The sequence below is a fragment of the Schistocerca nitens genome, chromosome 12 (genome assembly GCF_023898315.1).
Source record: "Schistocerca nitens isolate TAMUIC-IGC-003100 chromosome 12, iqSchNite1.1, whole genome shotgun sequence".
Lineage (NCBI taxonomy): Eukaryota > Metazoa > Arthropoda > Insecta > Orthoptera > Acrididae > Schistocerca > Schistocerca nitens.
This window is the reverse complement of record NC_064625.1, coordinates 16066140-16087021: the sequence shown is the minus strand read 5'-3', so window position 1 is coordinate 16087021 and position 20882 is coordinate 16066140. Positions and strand designations below refer to the sequence as shown.

At 40.3% G+C, this 20882-nt stretch overlaps 1 protein-coding gene across 2 annotated transcripts in view; it reads left to right on the top strand.

Moving 5' to 3' along the window:
• Positions 1-20882, top strand: part of LOC126215323 (uncharacterized) — a 209218-nt gene that overhangs the window by 38855 nt on the left and 149481 nt on the right. For both annotated transcript variants that reach the window (XM_049942003.1, XM_049942004.1), the window contains 2 exons: positions 1101-1177; positions 9410-9503. In XM_049942003.1, the coding sequence (XP_049797960.1) occupies positions 1106-1177; positions 9410-9503 (166 nt within the window). In that variant the 5' untranslated portion in view covers positions 1101-1105. The remainder of the gene's footprint in view (positions 1-1100; positions 1178-9409; positions 9504-20882) is intronic.

Below are 20882 nucleotides of genomic sequence, written 5' to 3'. Positions count from 1 at the left end.
CTGAGTCATCTTCTTCTATGTCTTGGTTGCTGTGAATAATCTTAATCTGCTCACATTTTTACTGTTTGGTTTTGAATTGCATCATGTGATATGTTTAGGTCCACCCTATTTAGCTGAAATCAAGTTTCCGAGGTACAGAGGCTACTGATCACAGAGTTTGACCTTTTCCATCACTCCTGATTTTCAAGTAACACAGAAGTATTATATGTGAGCAGAACTGTTTGGGAGCTGCTATTTAATGGACTGGGCCTAGTATGGGGCCTTGTGGAACACCCTGGGATATTTTTTTCCAAACATTGTAATAGTTTGCCCCATTTAAATAAATGCTTTCTGTTTGATAAGTAGGGCACTGTCCTAATGCCGTTACTTTTCAAGTTTGTAAATAAGCAACAGATGGTTTACACACTCAGACGCCTTTGTGAGGTTGCAGAAAATTCCTGCTACCTTTTGGGCAGGTGTGTCTTGAGACGCAGGTGACAAAGAGCTGCCTTTTGTCGACTGTATCTCAATATGCACCTGGCCTGTTGCTCTTGTCTTATGATGTAGCTATTTCCTCAATGAAACTGTTCACTGCATCTGCTGTGTTTTTCTGTTGTTTGAAACCACACTGACTGTTTAGAATAATAGAATATTTTGCAATGATTTTCTGGATTTGGGCAATAGCAACTTTTTCAAATATTATGGGTATTACTGGAAGAACTGAGATAGGATAATAACTTTCCATGATCTCTCTTGATCCCTTTTTGAAAAGTGGTTTGACTGCAGCATATTTCAGTATCTCTGGGAAGCACCCCTCTTCAAAACATTGATTCATTATTTGAGCTAGTGGGTTTGCAATTTTTTGTGTACTGCTTTAATAATTTTAGTGGATATTCAATCCCAACCTGCAGATTTTTTGTTTTTTTAGTGTTATAATTGCATTCTCTTCATCCTTTAGGTGGGCAGTGGCCATTATGTTGCAGTTCATCAGCGTTTCTCTGTCCAATGTAATGTCCTACTTTCTCTCTATTCACCTCAACTATCAAACCCTAACCTAACCTAACATAAACTGGGATACGGCTGTCAGTGTTTACCCTCTACCTGTGTGATACTGCCCGCAGGTGCAATGCTGTACATGGAGGAGTGCGGGGCGTGCTCGCTGCCAGCGGCCGCCCAGACCGCAGGCGTCGTCTCTCTGGTGAGTGGGTACTTCTTTTACTGTGCCTGTTCTGATGTACCCTACTTCTTCAAAGCTTTCCTAAAATGTTATGTTTTCAGAAAAAAATAATTTGGCAGGTATTTACTTGGTCATGTAACCCAGAACTCATCACTCCACCCCAGCAGTGAAGTGAACAGTTTTAGATTAACAATCAAAAGCTTCTTGTAATCACAGCTTACACATAACTCGGATGCAGGATTAACAGTGCCCAGATTCTCATTTCTTAAGAACCTGACCTACTTTTCTTGCAACATAATGTTATTTGTGCATTATTGCAATTAAGGTAATTATAAAAATTTATAATTTTTTATGAGTTTTAGAAATATGTTTTAGTAATCTTTCTCACCTCCTTTTGCAATTTGGTATCTGATATTATTCCCTGATCAAAGGGTTGTTTATCTTTTTTATGTTCAAATTGGGTTCTGGTTTCATGATTATATACAGAACTTGCACAATTAGTGAAATACTTAATGACATTTTCCCTGATTTGCATAAAAGATTGGTATTAGTATAGTAGATGAACCCACTTGGAGGAGTAAGGAGACCCAGTTTTTTTAAGTAGTTCTTTACAATGAGACCTACTATATTTCTAGTTATTATTGTTATGGAGCTTTTCCAAGTTAAAAAATTGTGTCAGTTTTTGTGCCTGTTTGAGAAAGACAAAGTTGTCTTTAGGAAGGTTGCAATCTGAGAAGACTGCAGCAAAATGCAGAAAGACCTGCCGATGATCAACAACTGATGCAAGCACTGACAGTTGACCGGGAATGCAAATAAATGTAACATTTTCCACATAAATGGGTGGAGAGGTCCATCACTGTGGATTAGACTGTTGGTGATAAATAATTGGAAACAGTAACAACTGTAAAATATCTATACTTCAATTAGAATAATTTTGCAATTGACATTTTTGTGAGTCAGTGATAGGGAACAGCCGCGTATCGACCATAGTTCTTTTTCAAGTGCCATGTGCTCACCATGTCACGTATTTTGCAGGTGCTGGCAGAGCCTCATCAAATGTGACTGGCTGCAAGCCAAAATACTATCTCCTCCACTGCAGTCTGTCATTCAAAAAGTTATTTAATTGAAATAAAGGAGTAACTGTACAGAGTGGCCTCAAGGAAAATGACCACATCAAGCTAACTAGAAAAAGAAGCAGCCTGGATAAGATTCATTGGAAGAATGTCTAAGAAATTTAACTCATCCATGAAAGATGTGGATTACGAAACACTAATTTGAAAGATTCTTGAGTATTTCTCGTTTTCTGGGACACTTACCAGGTTCAATTAATAGAACAGATAGAGAATGTGTGATGAAGAATGGTGTGTGCAATTTGTCACAGGTTCATTAAGAAAGTGCAAGTGAATTGCAGAGGTGTGATCTCTCAGGATTTTTGAGTGAAACTGATTAATAAGGCATTTCCAGGTGTTCTGGTGAGTTGTCATTTCCATTTCCTGCACAATATTTTGACAACTGACCCATCTGTCTTCTTCGGGTGCTGAAATTTTTGCCGTTATGAGTAATGGATGCTTGAACTCCATACAGACTCTAAACTAATGTCAGTCTCAAGCCACTATTTTGTTAGGGAGCTCAATGTCATGAGAGATCAATCTTACGTATGGTGGATATTATCCAATCTGCGTATGTTGTCGAATATTTCCTCTTCTTAGAGTGACGTGATGTGACACCTTAGGTTTTCTCAGCACGTTGTGAGTAACATTAGTGTCACACCCAACTAAAACAACTGAGTAAATCAGCTGTTAATGAGCACTGCCTAAAATGTAATTGTAAAATGAAATACAATGAAACCAGTATTGTGGTGCAATCTGCCAAGTTTTTAGGACAACATCATAAAGGAATCTATCAAAACAAAGAAATCAGAAAAACAGGGTCAGAGTTCTCAGTTTAAATAATGCCAATTTAACTGGAAATGGAAATGAAGTCACATGCTTCTTGACAGAGCATAGGGGAACGATGGGGAAGACCCGCACCACCGTACTAGGCAAGGTCCTAAAGGAGGTGGTTTGCTGTTGCCTTCCTCCGACCATAATGGGAATAAATGATGATGATGAAGATGACACAACAACATCCAGTCATCTCAGGGCAGGTGAAAATCCCTCACCCTGCCAGGAATCGAACCTGGGACCCCGGGCTCGGGAAACAAGAATGTTACTGCGAGACCTCAAGCTACGAAATTAATTTAAATAATTTATTAAAATATTGCTGGCTATGGTATCCATCAGAGTTGGAAAACACAGAGGGAATTTGCATTTCATGGAATATCACTGCAAACTCTGAAGAACGAAAGAGCATCAGAGGGCACAGAGGACACTGAGAATAAAACTTGGCTATAAGCAGTGGTACAAGACTGACATTACTTAACACGGTGATTGGAGTCTAGGGAGTGAGTAGATATTGCAGCGAAACATAGTAAGAAAATGGAAATGACAGCTCAGCAGAACACGTGGAAGCACATCACATCATTAGCTGCAGAGATGATCACAAGCTCCAGTGCCAGATGTTACGAGAGAGGTGTTATGCATTGTACAGAAGTTTACTGTTTAAAGTCTTATAGTCTATGATCTGAGAAGAGGCAACATTTTACTTCTTTCCACATAAATCTCAGAAATGGTCATGCTGCAAAAATCAGAGATATTACAGCATGTATGGAGGCTTCCCAATAGTATTTCTCCCCTCACACCATTCAGAAAAGGAACCCGAAAGTACTGACTGCTACATGCTGTAAGGTGGTTTGTGGAGTGTACATGCAGATGTGTGCTGCGCCACACATTCTACAGTGTACACTACTGGCCATTAAAATTGCTACACCAAGAAGAAATGCAGGTGATAAACGGGTATTCATCGGATAAATATATTATACTAGAACTGACATGTGATTACATTTTCACGCAATTTGGGTGCATAGATCCTGAGAAATCAGTACCCAGAACAACCAACACTGGCTGTAATAACGGCCTTGACATGCCTGGTCATTGAGTCAAACAGAGCTTGGATGGCGTGTACAGGTACAGCTGCCCATGCAGCTTCAACACGATACCACAGCTCATCAAGAGTAGTGACTGGCGTTTTGTGACGAGCCAGTTGCTCGGCCAACATTGAACAGACGTTTTCAGTTGGGGAGAGATCTGGAGAATGTGCTGGCCAAGGCAGCAGTCGAACATTTTCTGTATCCAGAAATACCCATACAGGACCTTCAACATGCGGTCGTGCAATATCCTGCTGAAATGTAGGGTTTCACAGGGATCGAATGAAGGGTAGAGCCACGGGTCATAACACATCTGAAATGTAACGTCCACTGTTCAAATTGCCGTCAATGCGAACAAGAGTTGACCGAGACACGTAACCAATGGCACCCCATACCATCACGCCGGGTGATACGCCAGTATGGCGATGACGAATACACACTTCCAATGTGCGTTCACCGAGATGTCGCCAAACACGGATGCGACCATCATGATGCTGTAAACAGAACCTGGATTCATCCGGAAAAATGACGTTTTGCCATTTGTGCACCCAGTTTCGTCCTTGAGTACACCATCGCAGGCGCTCCTGTCTGTGATGCAGCATCAAGGGTAACCGCAGCCATGGTCTCCGGGCTGTTAGTCCATGCTGCTGCAAACGTCATCGAACTGTTCGTGCAGATGGTTGTTGTCTTCCAAATGTTGACTCAGGGATCAAGACATGGCTGCACGATCTGTTACAGCCATGCAGATAAGATGCCTGTCATTTTGACTGCTAGTGATAGGAGGCCGTTGGGATCCAGCACGACATTCCGTAATATCCTCCTGAACCCACCGATTCCATATTCTGCTAACAGTCATTGGATCTCGACCAACACGAGCAGCAATGTCACGATACGATAAACCACAATCGTGATAGGCTACAATCCGACCTTTATCAAAGTCGGAAACGTGATGGTACGCATTTCTCCTCCTTACACGAGGCATCACAACAACGTTTCACCAGACAACGTCGGTCAACTGCTGTTTGTGTATGAGAAATCAGTTGGAAACTTTCCTCATGTCAGCACGTTGTAGGTGTGAATGCTCTGAAAAGCTAATCATTTGCATATCACAGCATCTTCTTCCTGTCGGTTTAATTTCGCGTCTGTAACACGACATCTTTGTGGTGTAGCAATTTTAATGGCAAGTAGTGTATTTATTCCTTAATGAAATCTGTCAGAAATAATATACTTTTTTTTTTCCAGCTCAGTCCATGCAGTTAATACCAATAATCTAGACTGTGCAACATAATTAAAGGACTACTTTTTTGAAACTCCTTAATTCCCACACATTGTCATGCTAAGTGTGAAATCTAGCTCAAAGGTGCGTACATCCTTCCTCCACAATGGTGCAAAAGCCTTGTCACATCGCCCTTGGTCTCAACAACACTTCAGACAGCAAGGTGTCAACACATTGGAGAAAAAGCTACAGCTCAGAAGTTCGTGTAACCTGTAAGATGGGTTAATGACGTGGCACCAAATTTTACCACAATTCTGCCCAATGCCACTGTGGATGCGTCACATGATGAGAAGGTAATCACAGCTCTCTTACCTTCATTTCATCTCTGTGACGGAGATAAGAATTGTGATGCACAGCATTGAAATCACAGTTTTCTTATGAGTGGCTGTGGAAAACATTCTGGACACACCTCTGCTGCTCGGATTTGGCACAGAAACACCTGGGGAGGGGGGGGATGATATTAAGAATCTCAGTGAAACCACTCGTTTCTCTGAGGCATCATTCCCACACATTTTTTGGTCAAAAACAACAGTTCACGATGTGATGAACAACAAGAAGATGTTCTTGACAACCTGTGACACTGCTCAGATGTTTTGACCATTTTCTAAGGACACTTAGGTAACGCATCCCCATTAAACGTGATCTGACCCTTTTGGGGTGTAACACGACTGCAATTTTTGCTCCTGTGCACAGGTTGGAGCCCTTTGGAATCGTCCAACACCATTTGACAAGGTTTGAATGTGATGCAAGCAAGCAAAGGGTGCTTATGCTTCTGCGTACCTTGTGTTTTGCAACTTCCTGTGGCATGATAATGGGAGGGGAGGGGGGGTGGGGTGGAACTACTCAACACAATTTGATGAAAGTTTGAACGCAGTTCAAAGCAGCTTATGCTTCTTCATTCCTGCTGTACTGCGTCCTCCTGTGACGTGATCATGGAAGGGAGCGGCGGGGGGGGGGGGATTGACATTGACATATGTGTGAATAATAAAACGGCAAAGAGTCCTTCCAAGACTGCCCAGTTTGACAAAACCCTCAGTGCCTATACGGACAGAACCTCCGACCAGTATACAAGTCACCTGCAGTCAGGCTACGCTGCTGCTCGTGCACTTGATAGCAGGACATACAGAATCTGCAAACGCCTAGGACTTCATAGTGGGTTCTGTCTGTACAGGTACACCTTTAAAATTCTCAGTGAAGGTGTGCAGGTGGCTTACAGCAACCCTTTGCCATTTTATTCACAGATATGCCAATGTCGTATCCTCCATGATCACGCCATCACGAGACAACAGGAAATATGAGCACAGAAAAAGCATAAGCTGCCTTTACTGTTTCATACCATGTTCAAATCTCACTGAATGGTTTTGAACAGTCCTTAGTGGTTCCAACATGGACACGAAAGCAAAAATTGTGGTCGCACTGCGCTCCAAATTATGTTGAAACACCCGAGGGTGCCGGCAGCATCAAGGGTTGTGATGAATGTCTTGCTGTTGCTCATCACAATGCAAACCACCATTTTGACCACAAAATACATGGGAATCAATGTGCCAGATAATGGGGTATTTCATTAACACCCTTTATGCCACCACCTGTAGCCTGTTCGTGGCAACTTTGAGCAGTGGTGTGTATGGTATGTTTTTATTGGCCACTCACGGGAACACCGCATGGTTTCAAAACTAATTGTTGTAATTCTGACCTCCAATGCAGAGGCACTGAAAGAAGAGGTGAAATGCAGGTAAGAGGGGCTGTGCTGATGTTCCCATTGTGTGGCACATCCGTAGTGGCATTGGACAGAATTGTGGTGAAATCTTGTGCCAATGTAGCATCATTAACCCACTTTACACGTCACAAGAACTTCTGAGCTCGAACATGTCAATACCTCGCCATTTGAAGTGTCTTCGAGCCTGAGGGTGAAGTCGCAGGACGCCACACATTTGCAACATTACAGAGGAAGGTTGCACAGACATCGAGCTAAATTTCAAACTTCAGCACTGCAATGGGTGGAAAAGCTGGAATTTCGAAAAAGTGATCCTTTAGTTGTGTTTTGCAATGTACATAAAGATTTTCAGTAAATTACTTTGGTCCAGAAATGTGTCTGTTATTCAGGAACACACATTTTCAGTAACTTACCAATTACCATAAAAGAGTTTAACTACACATGAAGTTCAGTTCCAGAGAATCTTACAGGATTTATTGGTGGCCAGCTCCTTCTAGCCCACTGACAAAATTCTTAGGAGAACTGATGTATGTACACTCATATATTATTATACTGAGTAATGAGAATACATTTACATGTTTTGAAAAGTTTGTTATTGTGCCACAGACAAAATATGTGTTTAATACACTGACAGAAAAAATATTGCAGCATGCATGAGGAGTTGTGAGGCTTATGAAAGATGATGCCTACTCACATTTTGCATCAGTGGCATAAGAGTGGCGCTAGTAGTGCCACTATGAGGATGCAAACCAGGGTTGCACACTGTAACAGTTATGAGTGTTAGTTGCCTCTGAGATTGGATGTGGTGCATTGATGTTAGTCAAGAATGCCTGTAAAGCAACAGACACCACTATCAGCACCTCACTGACTTACAGTGAGGTCATCTAACAGGGTTATAAGAAGCCGGATGTCCCTTCTGCAATACTGCAGAAACACGTGGCGGGAATGTAGCCACTGTGCACGGCTGCTGGTAGCAGTGGTCATGGGAATGTACAGTTACAAGAAGACTGGGCTCTGGATGGCCACATGATGACCATGATGCTCGGTGTATGACTCAGGCGCATCATACTGCATCTGCAGCAACAATTTAAGTAACAGTTGGCAGCACAGTGACCAATAAATTGTTACAAACTGGTTACTTTCAGGACAGTTATGAGCCTGATGCCCCTGAAGCATGCATTCCATTGACCTCTAACCAGTCCCATCTGTGACTTCAGTGGTGTCAAGAGAGAGCTCATTGGAGGAGAGGGTGCTCGTCTGTTGAGTTTTCTGATGAAAGGCTGTTCTGCCTCGGCGCGTGCCAGTGATGAACGTGTGCATGTGTCGGTTAGGAGGAGGCCAGTTGAAGGCCTGTCTGTGCGTTAGACACAGTGCACCTGTACCTATATTTATGGCCTGGGTTTTACGACAGCAGGAGCACTATTGTGGTTATCCCCCACACACTGACTGCAAATTTGTATGTCAGTACGGAGATGCGACCTGTTGTGCTGCCATTCGTGAACAGCATTCCAGGCAGTGATTTCCAACAAAATAATGCTCATCCACATACAACCGTTGCAATCCAATATCATCTACAGAGTGTCAACGTGTTGCCTTGGCCTGCTCGATTACCAGATCTGCCTCCAATCGAGCACGTATAGAACATTATCAGATGACAGTTCCAGGGTCATCCACAAACAGCATTAGCTGTCTCTATATTGAACAACCAAGTGCAACAGGCATTGAACTCCATCACACAAACTGACATCCGGCATGTGTCCAAGACAATGCGTGCACGTTTGGATGATTGCATTCAACATTCTGGCAGTTACATTGGTTATTAATGTATCAGCATTTCACATTTGCAATGCCTTATCTTGCAGTTACATTAACCTGTGATCTTGCAATGTTAATCACTTAAATATGGTATCTAGACAAATGCATCCACAAAATTTCACTAGTCTACATTAATTATGTTTCGGTGTTGTGATTTTTTTCTGTCAGTTTATTTTTTCTTTACCACATCCCTGAGGACAATTCCACTTAGAATCTGTGGAAGGGACATCAGCATATTTTCTTTTTTTTAAATATGTGTTATGTATTCTTGCTTTATGATGTATTCTAAACGCTTGAGGATCAGTTCACTGTGGAACTATGGAACAAAAAGTAAATGTAACCTATGTTTCGTGAAATTTATTAAATAACCGTAAGTGTTTCAGATAGCTCCTGACAAACCATTCTGCGTTCTCTGAATTGCAGATAGAAGCTGCTGCCTTTGTGACAGCATCATTCCTCCTGCAGGACTGCCCGTTGGGTGCTGTCGACCACGATTTGGGGCCAATGCGAGCGCAAGGTAATACCCCCTGCCACCATTCTGCCATACGTGCTTTCTCCCAGTGTCACCAAAATCTGCCATTTCCAAGCTCGAGGAGATATAAGAACCATCAAGTGACAGACACATGAAAACAGATGTGGACAGAAATAGATATTAATGGTAAATACTGAATAAAACACTATGAATAAAATTTCTTATTGTGCAGTCAGTTATTAATTAAAGATGGATTTAACTCACAGGAAAATTAATTGAGACTTATGTTTGCTGTGTTTACCAGTCAGCAATGTCTCTATCTCTCTTTTTTATGATTTCATTTTTGCTTTTTAGCCATAGGTCCTTTATATTTTGCTACTGCCATTTCAGCATTTGTGCCATTTTCAAGCATCTACAAAGGCATAAACAACATATCAAGAAAAACCATAATATGACATTAGTAGCACTTGCAGCCACTTTTTGTAAATTGTTAACATTTACAAAGTTACAAGATAGGTTATAAATAACAATTGTGGAGGGCTGCATTACACTCAATGGTAACTTAGTCATTGGCTGTTCATAATGACTGAGTGGATTTGTTACTGGCATGCAGGCTGAAGTCAGTCAACATGGGGCAGAGATAACAGTATATCATGTATGTACAGGGTGAAAATTATTGAACTATATGAAAAAAAACATAAATTAGTTACAAACTACAATGTGCACACACTTTACTCAACATGTAAATGCCACTACAGACATTTAGATTTAGGTTATGACATCTTCAATATGCCTACCATCATTGGCAATGATGTGGTGCAGATGAATGGCGAAATTCTGTATGACCCGCTGAAGTGTTGGAACATCGATCCTGTCGATGACCTCCTGAATGGCTGTTTTCAGCACAGCAATGGTTTTGGAGTTATTGTTGTACACCTTGACTTTAATATAGCTCCACAAGAAGGAGTCACATGTGTTCAGATCCGGAGAATATGGCAGCCAATCAAGGCCCGCCAGAGATAGAATGTGGCCCCAAAGTGCTCCTCCAGGACATCAAACACTCTCCTGCTTTGATGGGGTCAAGCTTCATCTTGCATGAACCACATCTTATCAGCGGTCACTTTGGCTAATGGGGATGAAATCATGTTTCAAAACCTTCATGTACCATTTGGTAGTCACCATGCCATCAAAGAATATCAACCGATTATTCCGCAAGTGAATATTGCACACCACACATTCACCCATTGAGGGTGAAGAGACTTCTCAATCACAAAATGTGGATTCTCAGTCCCCAAAAGTACCAAAGTGCCAATTTTGCTTATTGATGAACCCATCCAAATGGAAGTGGGCTTCGTCACTAAATCAAGCCATGCATGTGCTTACTAATTCCCATGGTGCCCTGTGGCCAACCATGCAATTTGAATGTCCTAACACAAACCATTCAGAAGTTATGACGATTTTATTTTATATAGTTCAATAATTGTCACCGTGTACATCGTAGGGTAACTAGTCAACAGTACAGCATTGATTGTGATACTCCATTTTACATAGTGTATTCTAGAGTGAACAGTGTACATCACAATGGGGGCTTATGTATCTAAAAATGTGTACTTATAGTAAGTTAGAGGAAATTCCTAAAAAAAAATCATAAGAATTTCTTATTTCTGCTGTCCATTTGTTCTCTAGAGTATAATTTTCAGTTCCTCTTTGAAGCCGCTATAAGTCTTAATTTATTCTAAAGTATCCTTCTTCATTTTATGTAGTAATTTTAGTCAAATATTTATAGAAGCTGTGAACCATACTATGAGAAGTTAATATCTCATTACGTTGACTTAAAGCTGTGGGTGGGAACTCATTTCGTATGTCACCTTATAAGTTTGCCTTCTGGGGCAAGTCATCTAAAGTAAATGAAGTACCTACAGAGCAAAAGTAAGCAAGGAATCTCGGAATTGTTACCCTTGTTTCACAGAAAAACTGCAGTGGAATGGTTAGTGTCAGTGCCTCAAGTGTGGAAGTACCCAGCTTTGTTTACCAGTACCTCCTCAGATTTTTCTGAAACAGGGAGGTGTGGAATGAGATCCACTCAGCCTCGTGAGGACAAAAGCTGATCTGCTCAAATAAAGGAGTAGTGGCACCATAAGGATTCATTTACCGGCAATAATGACCAGAAGGAGTCATGCTGGTTACATGTCCCATGTACAGAGATCACTCCTCGTGGTGCCTTGTAGGCAGCAGTCGGCGAGTCAGAATAACCTGTAGACCTAATCTTTGAGGAGTGTGTATGTTTAAATTTCAAAGAAAATTTATTCCTTTATGATTTTTGTTGTTAATAATAAAATTAAGTTTGAAATTAATTGCAAGTTACACAATCCTGATACAAAACAAAAATAATTTTTGTATAGACTTTGTCTCTTGCTCTAGGGTTCAGAGAAGAGTTATTTACTCTGACCAAAAGATATTCAACAAGCTCCCAACACAAAGTGAGAAATTGGGAATCCCATCCAGATCAAAAGAAAATAAAAAATGTATATCACCCATAAATAACTTAGACACAAAGGTGAAAACTCACTGAATGGTAGAGATGTTGAGTCATCAACAGGAACACAAACAAGGCTGAAAACTTAGTAGCTTTTGGATGAATCCTTTTTTGAGCTACAGTGCATACACAAACACATGAATATACATACACCTGCAGACATCTACAAGGGTGGTGGAGGGGGAGGGGAGTCGGGGGTGGAAGGAAAAGGAGAGGGCAAGAGAGAGCACTTGCCCCTCCTACAATCTGTCTTCTTGTTTTTTTTTCCACCTTCATTGCAATACTGAAACTTCCAGGCAGATTAATATTGTATGCTGGACTGGGACTCGAACCCAGCACCTTAGCCAATGCGGGGAAGTGCGTTACCACTTGCGCTATCTGAGCGGAGCTCAAGAATCTTCAATTGTGTCAGTATCTTGTCTCTTGCCTCCCAAACATCACAAAAGTTGTCCTACATGTTTTCTGGGACTGGAATAATGCAGTCAAAGTGCTATAAATTCTGCCATCTGGTTAGTGTGCCCGCACAACAGTGTGGCAAACTGGAGAGACAAGGCCTGGTTCAGTCAAATCTATTCTACCAATCAATATGAGGGTAGATTTGGGAGATATCCCATGTTCACCTAGTCATACAATGGCTCAAGGTTACAAATTACTCACCAAATTAAAAAATATAGCTTTTAAAACACATTCTGGTCAGCGTTATTTATGTCAGTGAACATTACAAAATAGAAAACATGAAAGTCATGCTATAACTGCATTAATGTGATTGAATGTGATGTGTTGTACCCTGTTCCTGCTCCTCAAGGCGTGTTAATCTGACATTTCTGGGGGTTATTATTGTACATATGCAATAGGTTTTTCTCGATTGTTCTCACTTTTTTCTATTTCAGATTTTTAATTTTCAGTTTCAACCTAGCATAACGGTAATAGCAATAATTTTTGGTGAACATCTTCTAACTATTTTCTAACTCATTGAATATCTCAGATTTAATCATATGAGTATGTAATTTCAGATCATTGAATAAAAAATCTGGTGTCAGTATTCATATAGATAATATGAAATGATGAAATCTGCATATAACATTGAAATATCTTTACTGCTACTGTTTAGGTGTCAAAGCAATCTACATTAAAAATACTGAGCATGTAACTATCAGCTGCTTGAAGTACAAAAGTTTTGTATACTTCTTGGTACAGGGCATATTTTAAAACTCATGAAATCAGTTATATCAAAAATGGGAATTTTAGATTCTGCCTTACGGCAGGTCTTGTCATGGGAGAAGCCTCATTAGAGTGGTCCACTGCACGAGCATCTGGGGAAGTGATTCTGGTGGTGGCTTTCCATTGCCTTCCACTGATGAGGATGAAATGATAATGAGGACAACACAACACCCAGTCCGCAAGCGGAAAAAATCTCCGACCCGGCCGGGAATCGAACCCGGTCCCCTCGCGTGACAGACCGCCGCACTAACCACTCAGCTATCGGGGTGGACCTAAGACTGAAACTAGCCATAATAAAAAGTATTTATCACTAGATCTCGTACTGAACTTTGGCATTTTTAAAAATATTTACTGGCTGTAGGGCACTACCTTGGAAATATGCTATCCACTCACAGTGATCTGACCACCTGTCAAAAGCCTGAATAGCCACCTTTGGCAGTGCAGACAGCTGTGAGACACGGAGAAAGAGAGACAATAAGGCTCTGGAAGACACCGACAGGAATGTGGAGCCATCCCGACTCCAGTGCTGTAGCCAGTTACGCTAGGGATCTCAGTTGAGGATCCGTGGTGCCAACAGCCCAATTGAGGTGATCCTGTGGAGTCTCAATTGTGCATAAATCTGGAGAGTTTGGTGGCCAGGGGAGTACAGTAAACTCATCCCGGTGTTCTTCAAACCAGATATACACTGTGAGCTGTGTGACATGTAGCAGGTACTGCTCACAAATGCTGTCGTGTCGAGGAAAAACAAACCGCATGCAGGGAAGGATACAGTCCCAAACGATATGTCGAAACTTGTGTTGATCCACTGTGCCTTCCAGAATGACGAGATGACGCAGAGAATGCCGTGAAAACATTCATCAGACCATGACACCCCCTTGATTGCTGCAGGGTGTTCACTTTCAGACTTTCACGCCAAGCACGCCAATGGCCATCTGTCTGATGGAGCGTAAAATGTGATTCATCTGAAAAGGCCAGCTGTCACCACTCAGTGGACGACCAGTTATGGTACTGGTATGCAAATAACAGCCTTTGGTGGGAATGAACGGCAGTCAGCATGGGTGTGTGAACCGGCCACCTGCTGAGGAGACCCATATGCAGCAACGTTCCCTGAATGGTCGTTGAGGAGACACTGTTGGTAGCTCCTTGGTTCATCTGAGCAGACAGTTGCTCAACAGTTGCACATCAATTCACCTGTACACATCTCCGTAGCCATCGTTCACCCCTGTCATCTGTGGCCCATAGTGCACCACAGTCGCCTCGCACCAGTTTTGGATAGCGCCATTTTGCCATGGGTGGTATACAGGGTGATTATAAGTATTGCAATAAATAGTATGTCGAGTGTAGTTCTAGAAATATCTGCTAATGATATCTTCATGGATATTAATAAATGGTTTAAAGCCAACTCACTGACATTAAACTTCGAAAAGACTCACTATATGCAATTCAGAACCTGTAAGAGGTTTCCACCCAGCATATGCATAAAGTACAAAGAAGAGCAGATAGAAGAGGTTGACAGTCTTAAATTCTAGGGATTACAACTTGATAATAAATTCAGTTGGGAGGAGCACACCACAGAACTGCAAAAACGCCTTAACAAATCTGTATTTGCAATTCGAGTGTTAGCAGACATAGGCGACATAAAAGTGAAAAAGCTTGCATACTTTGTCTACTTTCATTCCATAATGTCATATGGTATAATATTTTGGGGTAACTCTTCAAGTCAAACAAAAGTTTTCAGAGTCCAAAAGCGTGTAATACGTATTATTTGTGGAGTAAATTCACAGACGTCCTGTAGAAACCTCTTCAAAGAACTGGGTATACTAACTACTGCCTCTCAGTATATTTACTCCTTAATGAAATTTGTCCTAAATAATATATCTCTTTTTCCAACAAACAGCTCAGTTGATACATACAATACCAGGAACAAAAATGATCTGTACAAGGACTTAAAAGCACTTACTTTAGTTCAAAAAGGGGTCCACTACTCAGGAACACTCATCTTCAATAATTTGCCAGCAAACATAAAAAATTTAGTTACAAATAAAGATCAGTTTAAAAGGAGCCTGAAAGACTTACTAATGGCCAACTCCTTCTACTCCACTCACGAATTTTTTAATAGAAACAAATGACGTATTGTATATATTCATACTATTAGTATTGTTATTTCAGCTTTTAAAAAAAAAAAAAAAAAAAGTGACATGTTCCATATCCACGAGGATCTCCTCAACACGGATCTATGGAACGAAAAACTAATCTAATCTAAAGTTAAATTTTCAGAACACTGTAGAAATAATTCTACTGGTCAGAACGACATCAAATTGTAATGGAGTATTATGGAGAAGGGGGAAAACGTATGCCAGAAGAAGAAGAAGAAGAAGAAGAAGAAGAGAAAAAAAAAAAAAAATGTGAAAATTGATCAAAAGATGGCGCTATATGTATCAGAATACGTAAATTTTGTCACTTCCAGACAATCAGGAAATGTACAGGGAGATTATCATTAAAGTTAAACGCTGTAGAAATAACACCACTGGTCAGAATGACGCCAAATTGCAATGGAATATTATTGGAGAAGAGGGAAAACGTATGGCAGAAGAAAAAAAATAGTGTGAAAATTGATCAATAGATGGCACTTTATGTGTCAAATTATGTAAATGAAAACACCCATCATGTGCATGACCCACTGAAGTTGGTATAAACATGCCGGGTACACGGCTTTTCTTCCTTTCACATCTGCAACGTTCGCCGTGACTGTCTCAATGCAGGATCGTGCTCTGCTTCTAAAGTTGTATTAAAGAATGATGACTGTGAACATGTTGCTCTGCAGACGTTATGGACAACGAAGGGTTTGAAAAAAGGCATTGGTCTGATGAGTGCTGTGGGTATGTGGAAAATGAATTCGAAAAGAAAAGTTCTTTTGGTGTGCAACCTGGTAGATGAAGGAAATGAATTGATTCGATGTCAGTGGAAGCAGTAGCCACAGCAATGCAGGAGATGACGGATGGTGGTGTGGAAACGTGTAGTGCACAGAGAATTGCCTGAAAATTGGACATACCCATGAGCACGGTGAGTAAAATCCTAAGAAGCATCCTTCTTTGCTATCCATTACAAAATTACCCATGTGCACAAGTTGCTTCCTGTTGACCTGCCAGCAAGAGAGGCCTTTTCATTAGAATTTCTTGCTCGCATGGATGTGGATAATGATTGGCTGTGGAAGATTTTTTGAACAGACGAAGCCCACTTCCATCTGACAGGATAAGTCAATATACAGAATTGATGATTATGCGCAGCGGAAAATCCACACGCAAATCAACCAATGCCACTTCATCCTGAAATGGTCGCTTTGCGGGTTTATGCCTCATTTATCATAGGGCTATATTTTCTTGAAGAGACAGGTGCTTCTGGTCCTGTTATCTGTACCATCACTGGTAAACACTGTGAATGTCTTTTGTGCAACCATGTCATTCCAGCTCTCCAACAGCGTGGATGTGTGGATGGGATCATTTTTATGCAAGATGGGACACCTCTGCACATTGAAAATCCAGTTAAGCAGCTGCTGAAGTGCCATTTCGGAAATGCTAGAATTATCAGCCACCATTTCCCTACAGTCTGGCCATCTCGATCACCTGATCTTAATCTGTGTGTCTTCTGGCTGTGGGGCTATCTGAAAGATGTTGTGTTCAGTGTTCCAATTGCAAACATAGCTGCATTTAAGGCACGCATTGTGCAGCACATTCTGAAAGTGACCCCAGAAACACTTTAATCAGTTGTGGAACATGCTGTTTCTCGATTTCAACTTGTTGCAGAAAATGGTGGACTACATTGAACATGTTTTGTGCCAGTCACATGGAAATTAATAATCCGATTTGATTTTGATTGATGCTTTTTCTGCAGTTTTTGGCCCTAGGAAAATTAAAAATCGATGTGATTGATGCTTTTTGGCCTCAGGACAACTAAAAACTGATGCGAGTGATGCTTTCTTGCAGTTTTTGGACTTACAGCACCATCTATTGTTATGTTTTGTAACTATTTATTCTTCTTCTGCCATACGTTTGCCCTCTTCTCCAATAACATTCCATTGCAATTTGACATCATTCTGACCAGTGGCATTATTTCTACAGTGATTTGAAAGTTTAACTTTAATTATAATCACCCTGCACTTTAATCATGATGGCACACGGACAGTTTACAAACTCAGCCATTTTGGAAATGCTTCCAGCCTTCACCCAAAAGCCAATGGTCATCCCCTTTTGGACGTCAGACTAATCACTCCATTTCCGCATTACGACAATGACTGTGCTGTTTTCTGCATCCTTCAACACGCTTTATACACTCCACTGCTAGTGTTGCCACCTGCAGTGTGTGAGTGGTTACTGCACACTGACATTGAACATAGTTGTGGCCATATTGATGTGACTGGACCAAGTATATAAAATAATACACTCTTGCTTAACTGCAAAAAAACATTAAAAAATACCACAACATACATAGAGAATTCATTTAGCTGTAGGATAGCATTATATGAACACAGAAAGATTAGGCCAGCCACTTTAGAGAGTAATTTGACTGAGCAGGTTGAAAGCTGCCACTGTGTAACCATACAGTTCAGTTTGGAAAGGCAATTGCACACTGAAGTTCACAGGCATGAATCCAGGGTTTAGTCTGAGCGAGATACCATAACCCCCCCCCCCCCCCTGGTTTATAAGTAGCTGTTGCCCCTGTTTTTAACATTTCCCAGACACCTAGGATTTTAATAACAATAAAATGTCATACTATAATAATAATAATAATTTGTTTATGTCATTACTTAATAGAATGCTTTAGCATAACGTCCACAAAACTCTGTTTCGGAGAAATATGTTATTTGAAAGACATTTTCAAGACATTTATTTCTCAGGCTACTTTATTCTGTGAACATTAGCTGAGAAATTTGGAAATTGGAATATGAAAGTATGGAAATGCTTACAGGAAAATTTTCTTTGGAAGGGAAGGGGGAAGGCGGGTTGAGTGCCTCATGACCCCCATGATGCTCTTCTTGGATCTGCACCTGGTGATTCATAGTGCAGAGAGAAATGCATGGCACAAATACTGTGAGCAGACTCTTCTGCCAGATGGCAGAATGACTCCTGGATATTTCAACACTTTACAGCCTTTAATTGTCTATTTCCAACACCCAGACCTTGTATCTCATTTTATCATCCACGTTAATATTGTGTTTTCTCCAGTTAATATTAGACTCTCCTTTTTTTACTCTTCTTTTAGTATTTGATGCTACTATCTCGCATGTTACATACATCCAATTGCTATATCAACAAAAGAACAATGAGCGAAATGCACTCCACAACTGATTGGCCTATTTTCTTAAGCACAAGCTATGTATACCTCAATGAAAGTCAGTGCCACATATGGCAGTCTATTTACACAGTCCACAGGACCTACTATTTAAAAGCAAACAAGATGAAACTTATTTGACAGTAGAATTAAATTTGTCGAACTATGAGAGCAAATTTATTTTCTTCGCACCTGCACAAGTTGTGATGCTTAAATACCTTTTGAACATGGTTAATGACTACTCATTGGACATTTATTAACACTTATACCTGCTCTAGGACATGTGCTGAAATGGACTGACTTTTTTCACAAACTTAATTAACTTTTACAAAAGGCTTTTCATTGCTTAAGATAATGATATTAATTTAACAGTAAAATCATTGTCTTCTATTCACTGAGGCTATAGTCACCTTAGAATAACAGTGGTCGGGCTAAAAGTACTTTAAAAAATGGTTAAAAACAGTCTTGACTGCAATAAAAAAATTATTTACAATCGTTGCCAACTTCAGTCAGAATGTGACCATATTCAGACCATTTATACCATTATGGTAGGCAGTGATGGTAAACAGACCAGGTCTTATGACTCCACTGCTCAAATCAGCAGTTGATGTTCAAGGAATCCTAACACCTACTCCATTCCCTGTCACTGCCTATTATCATGGTATAAATGGCCTGAAGGAGGTCACATTCTGACTGAAACCAGTAACCATTGTAAAGAAATGTTTTACTGCCGTCAAGACTGATTTTAATCTGTTTTTTATAGTTACATTTTAGTATGATTCCAAAGAAGCAATGTGGAAGATTCATTTTACCCCTACTACTGCAATGTGCATGCAAGCAGAATTTGGATGAACCAAATGGAAGAATAAGAAAAAATCAAAATATGTCATTAGTCAACAAGTTATTATTGTTCACCACTACTCAACACACTTGGCTAGACCACTATACAAATACTAGCTCCTATTCAAAAAGTTTCATTTGATCAAACACTTCAGCCCAGTGGAATATATAAGCTTTTGCCTTTTTGTTCCCTCACAAAGGGAAAAGCAGGTCTCATTATATACATTCAAGGAATTAGAAAAGTAAAAAGTGACAAGTCCATTTCAGCTGTATGATGTGTGATCAAAAAGCAATGGAATTTTTTTAATTTTGTGGGCTTTATGCATCCAATTTTCAAAATTTCTTTTTATCTTTTTCATACACACATTCCTGATATATATTTGCATTTTCAGCTGTTTTGAATATTTAGTTTATTCTTGGCAGTCAGGAAGGTTATACGCATTTTCGAGTGCTCAGTGAATTTTGACCTTAGAAAAAGATGGATCAAAGAATTTGCATTAAATTTTGCTAGAAAAAGGAAATAATGTACAAAACTGCATTTGAATTTTGGTGAATCTACTATTAAGACACAAGTTTATGAATTTCTACACATTTCAAAGAGGGTTGAGAGGACGTTAAAGACAATGACCACCCTGGACGCCCTAGCACATCCATTAATGATGACATGGCAATGTGCAAGAAGTAAAGAAAATCACTGAATGACCTTCAGAGGGGTTCCTGATGATGTCAGCATATCCTCTGGCTCATATCAAGCATTTTTTTTGGACTTTTGGGCATGAAACAGGTAGCACTGAAGTCTGTTCCAAGATTGTTGAATTTTGACCAAAAATGATATCATATAGACATCGTTCAGGAGTTGCTGAATGAAGTCAACTATGATCCAGAACTTCTAAAGAATGTTGTAATAGGTGACATTGAAACCAAGGCCCAATTGTCCTGCCTGAAGAGCCAAGACAGAAAAAAAATCGACAAGTTTGATCTTGTGTGAAGGTTCTGCACACTGTTTTCTTCCATTTCTTCCTATGGTCTTACAGTCAATAAGGAATACTACTTGGAAGTTATGCACCATTTTTGTGAAGCAATCTGAAGAAAATAACAGGAATTGTGGCAAAACCACTCATGGAAATTGGATCATGATAATGGTCCTGCTCACATCTCAATGCCTGCCTGTTCATGATTTTTTGGCAAAAAACAAACCGTTATGTTGCCTCAGCCAATGCATTCACCTAAAATGGCCCCCTGCAACTTCTTTCTATTCCCAGGGCTGAAGAAACCTATGAAAGGATGTTGTTATGCCACCACTAATGAGATAAAACAGAATTGCTGAAGGAGCCGATCACTTCAATGAAAAGTGAGGTCCATAAATGCTTCCAAGATTGAAAAAAGTTATATCTGGACAGTATCTGTGCAGTGTTAGCCATATTGGATATTTAGTCTGTTGTCAGCTGTCAAAAAGGTTACATATATTTTGGTAGTATCGGTGATAACTTATTTTGTAT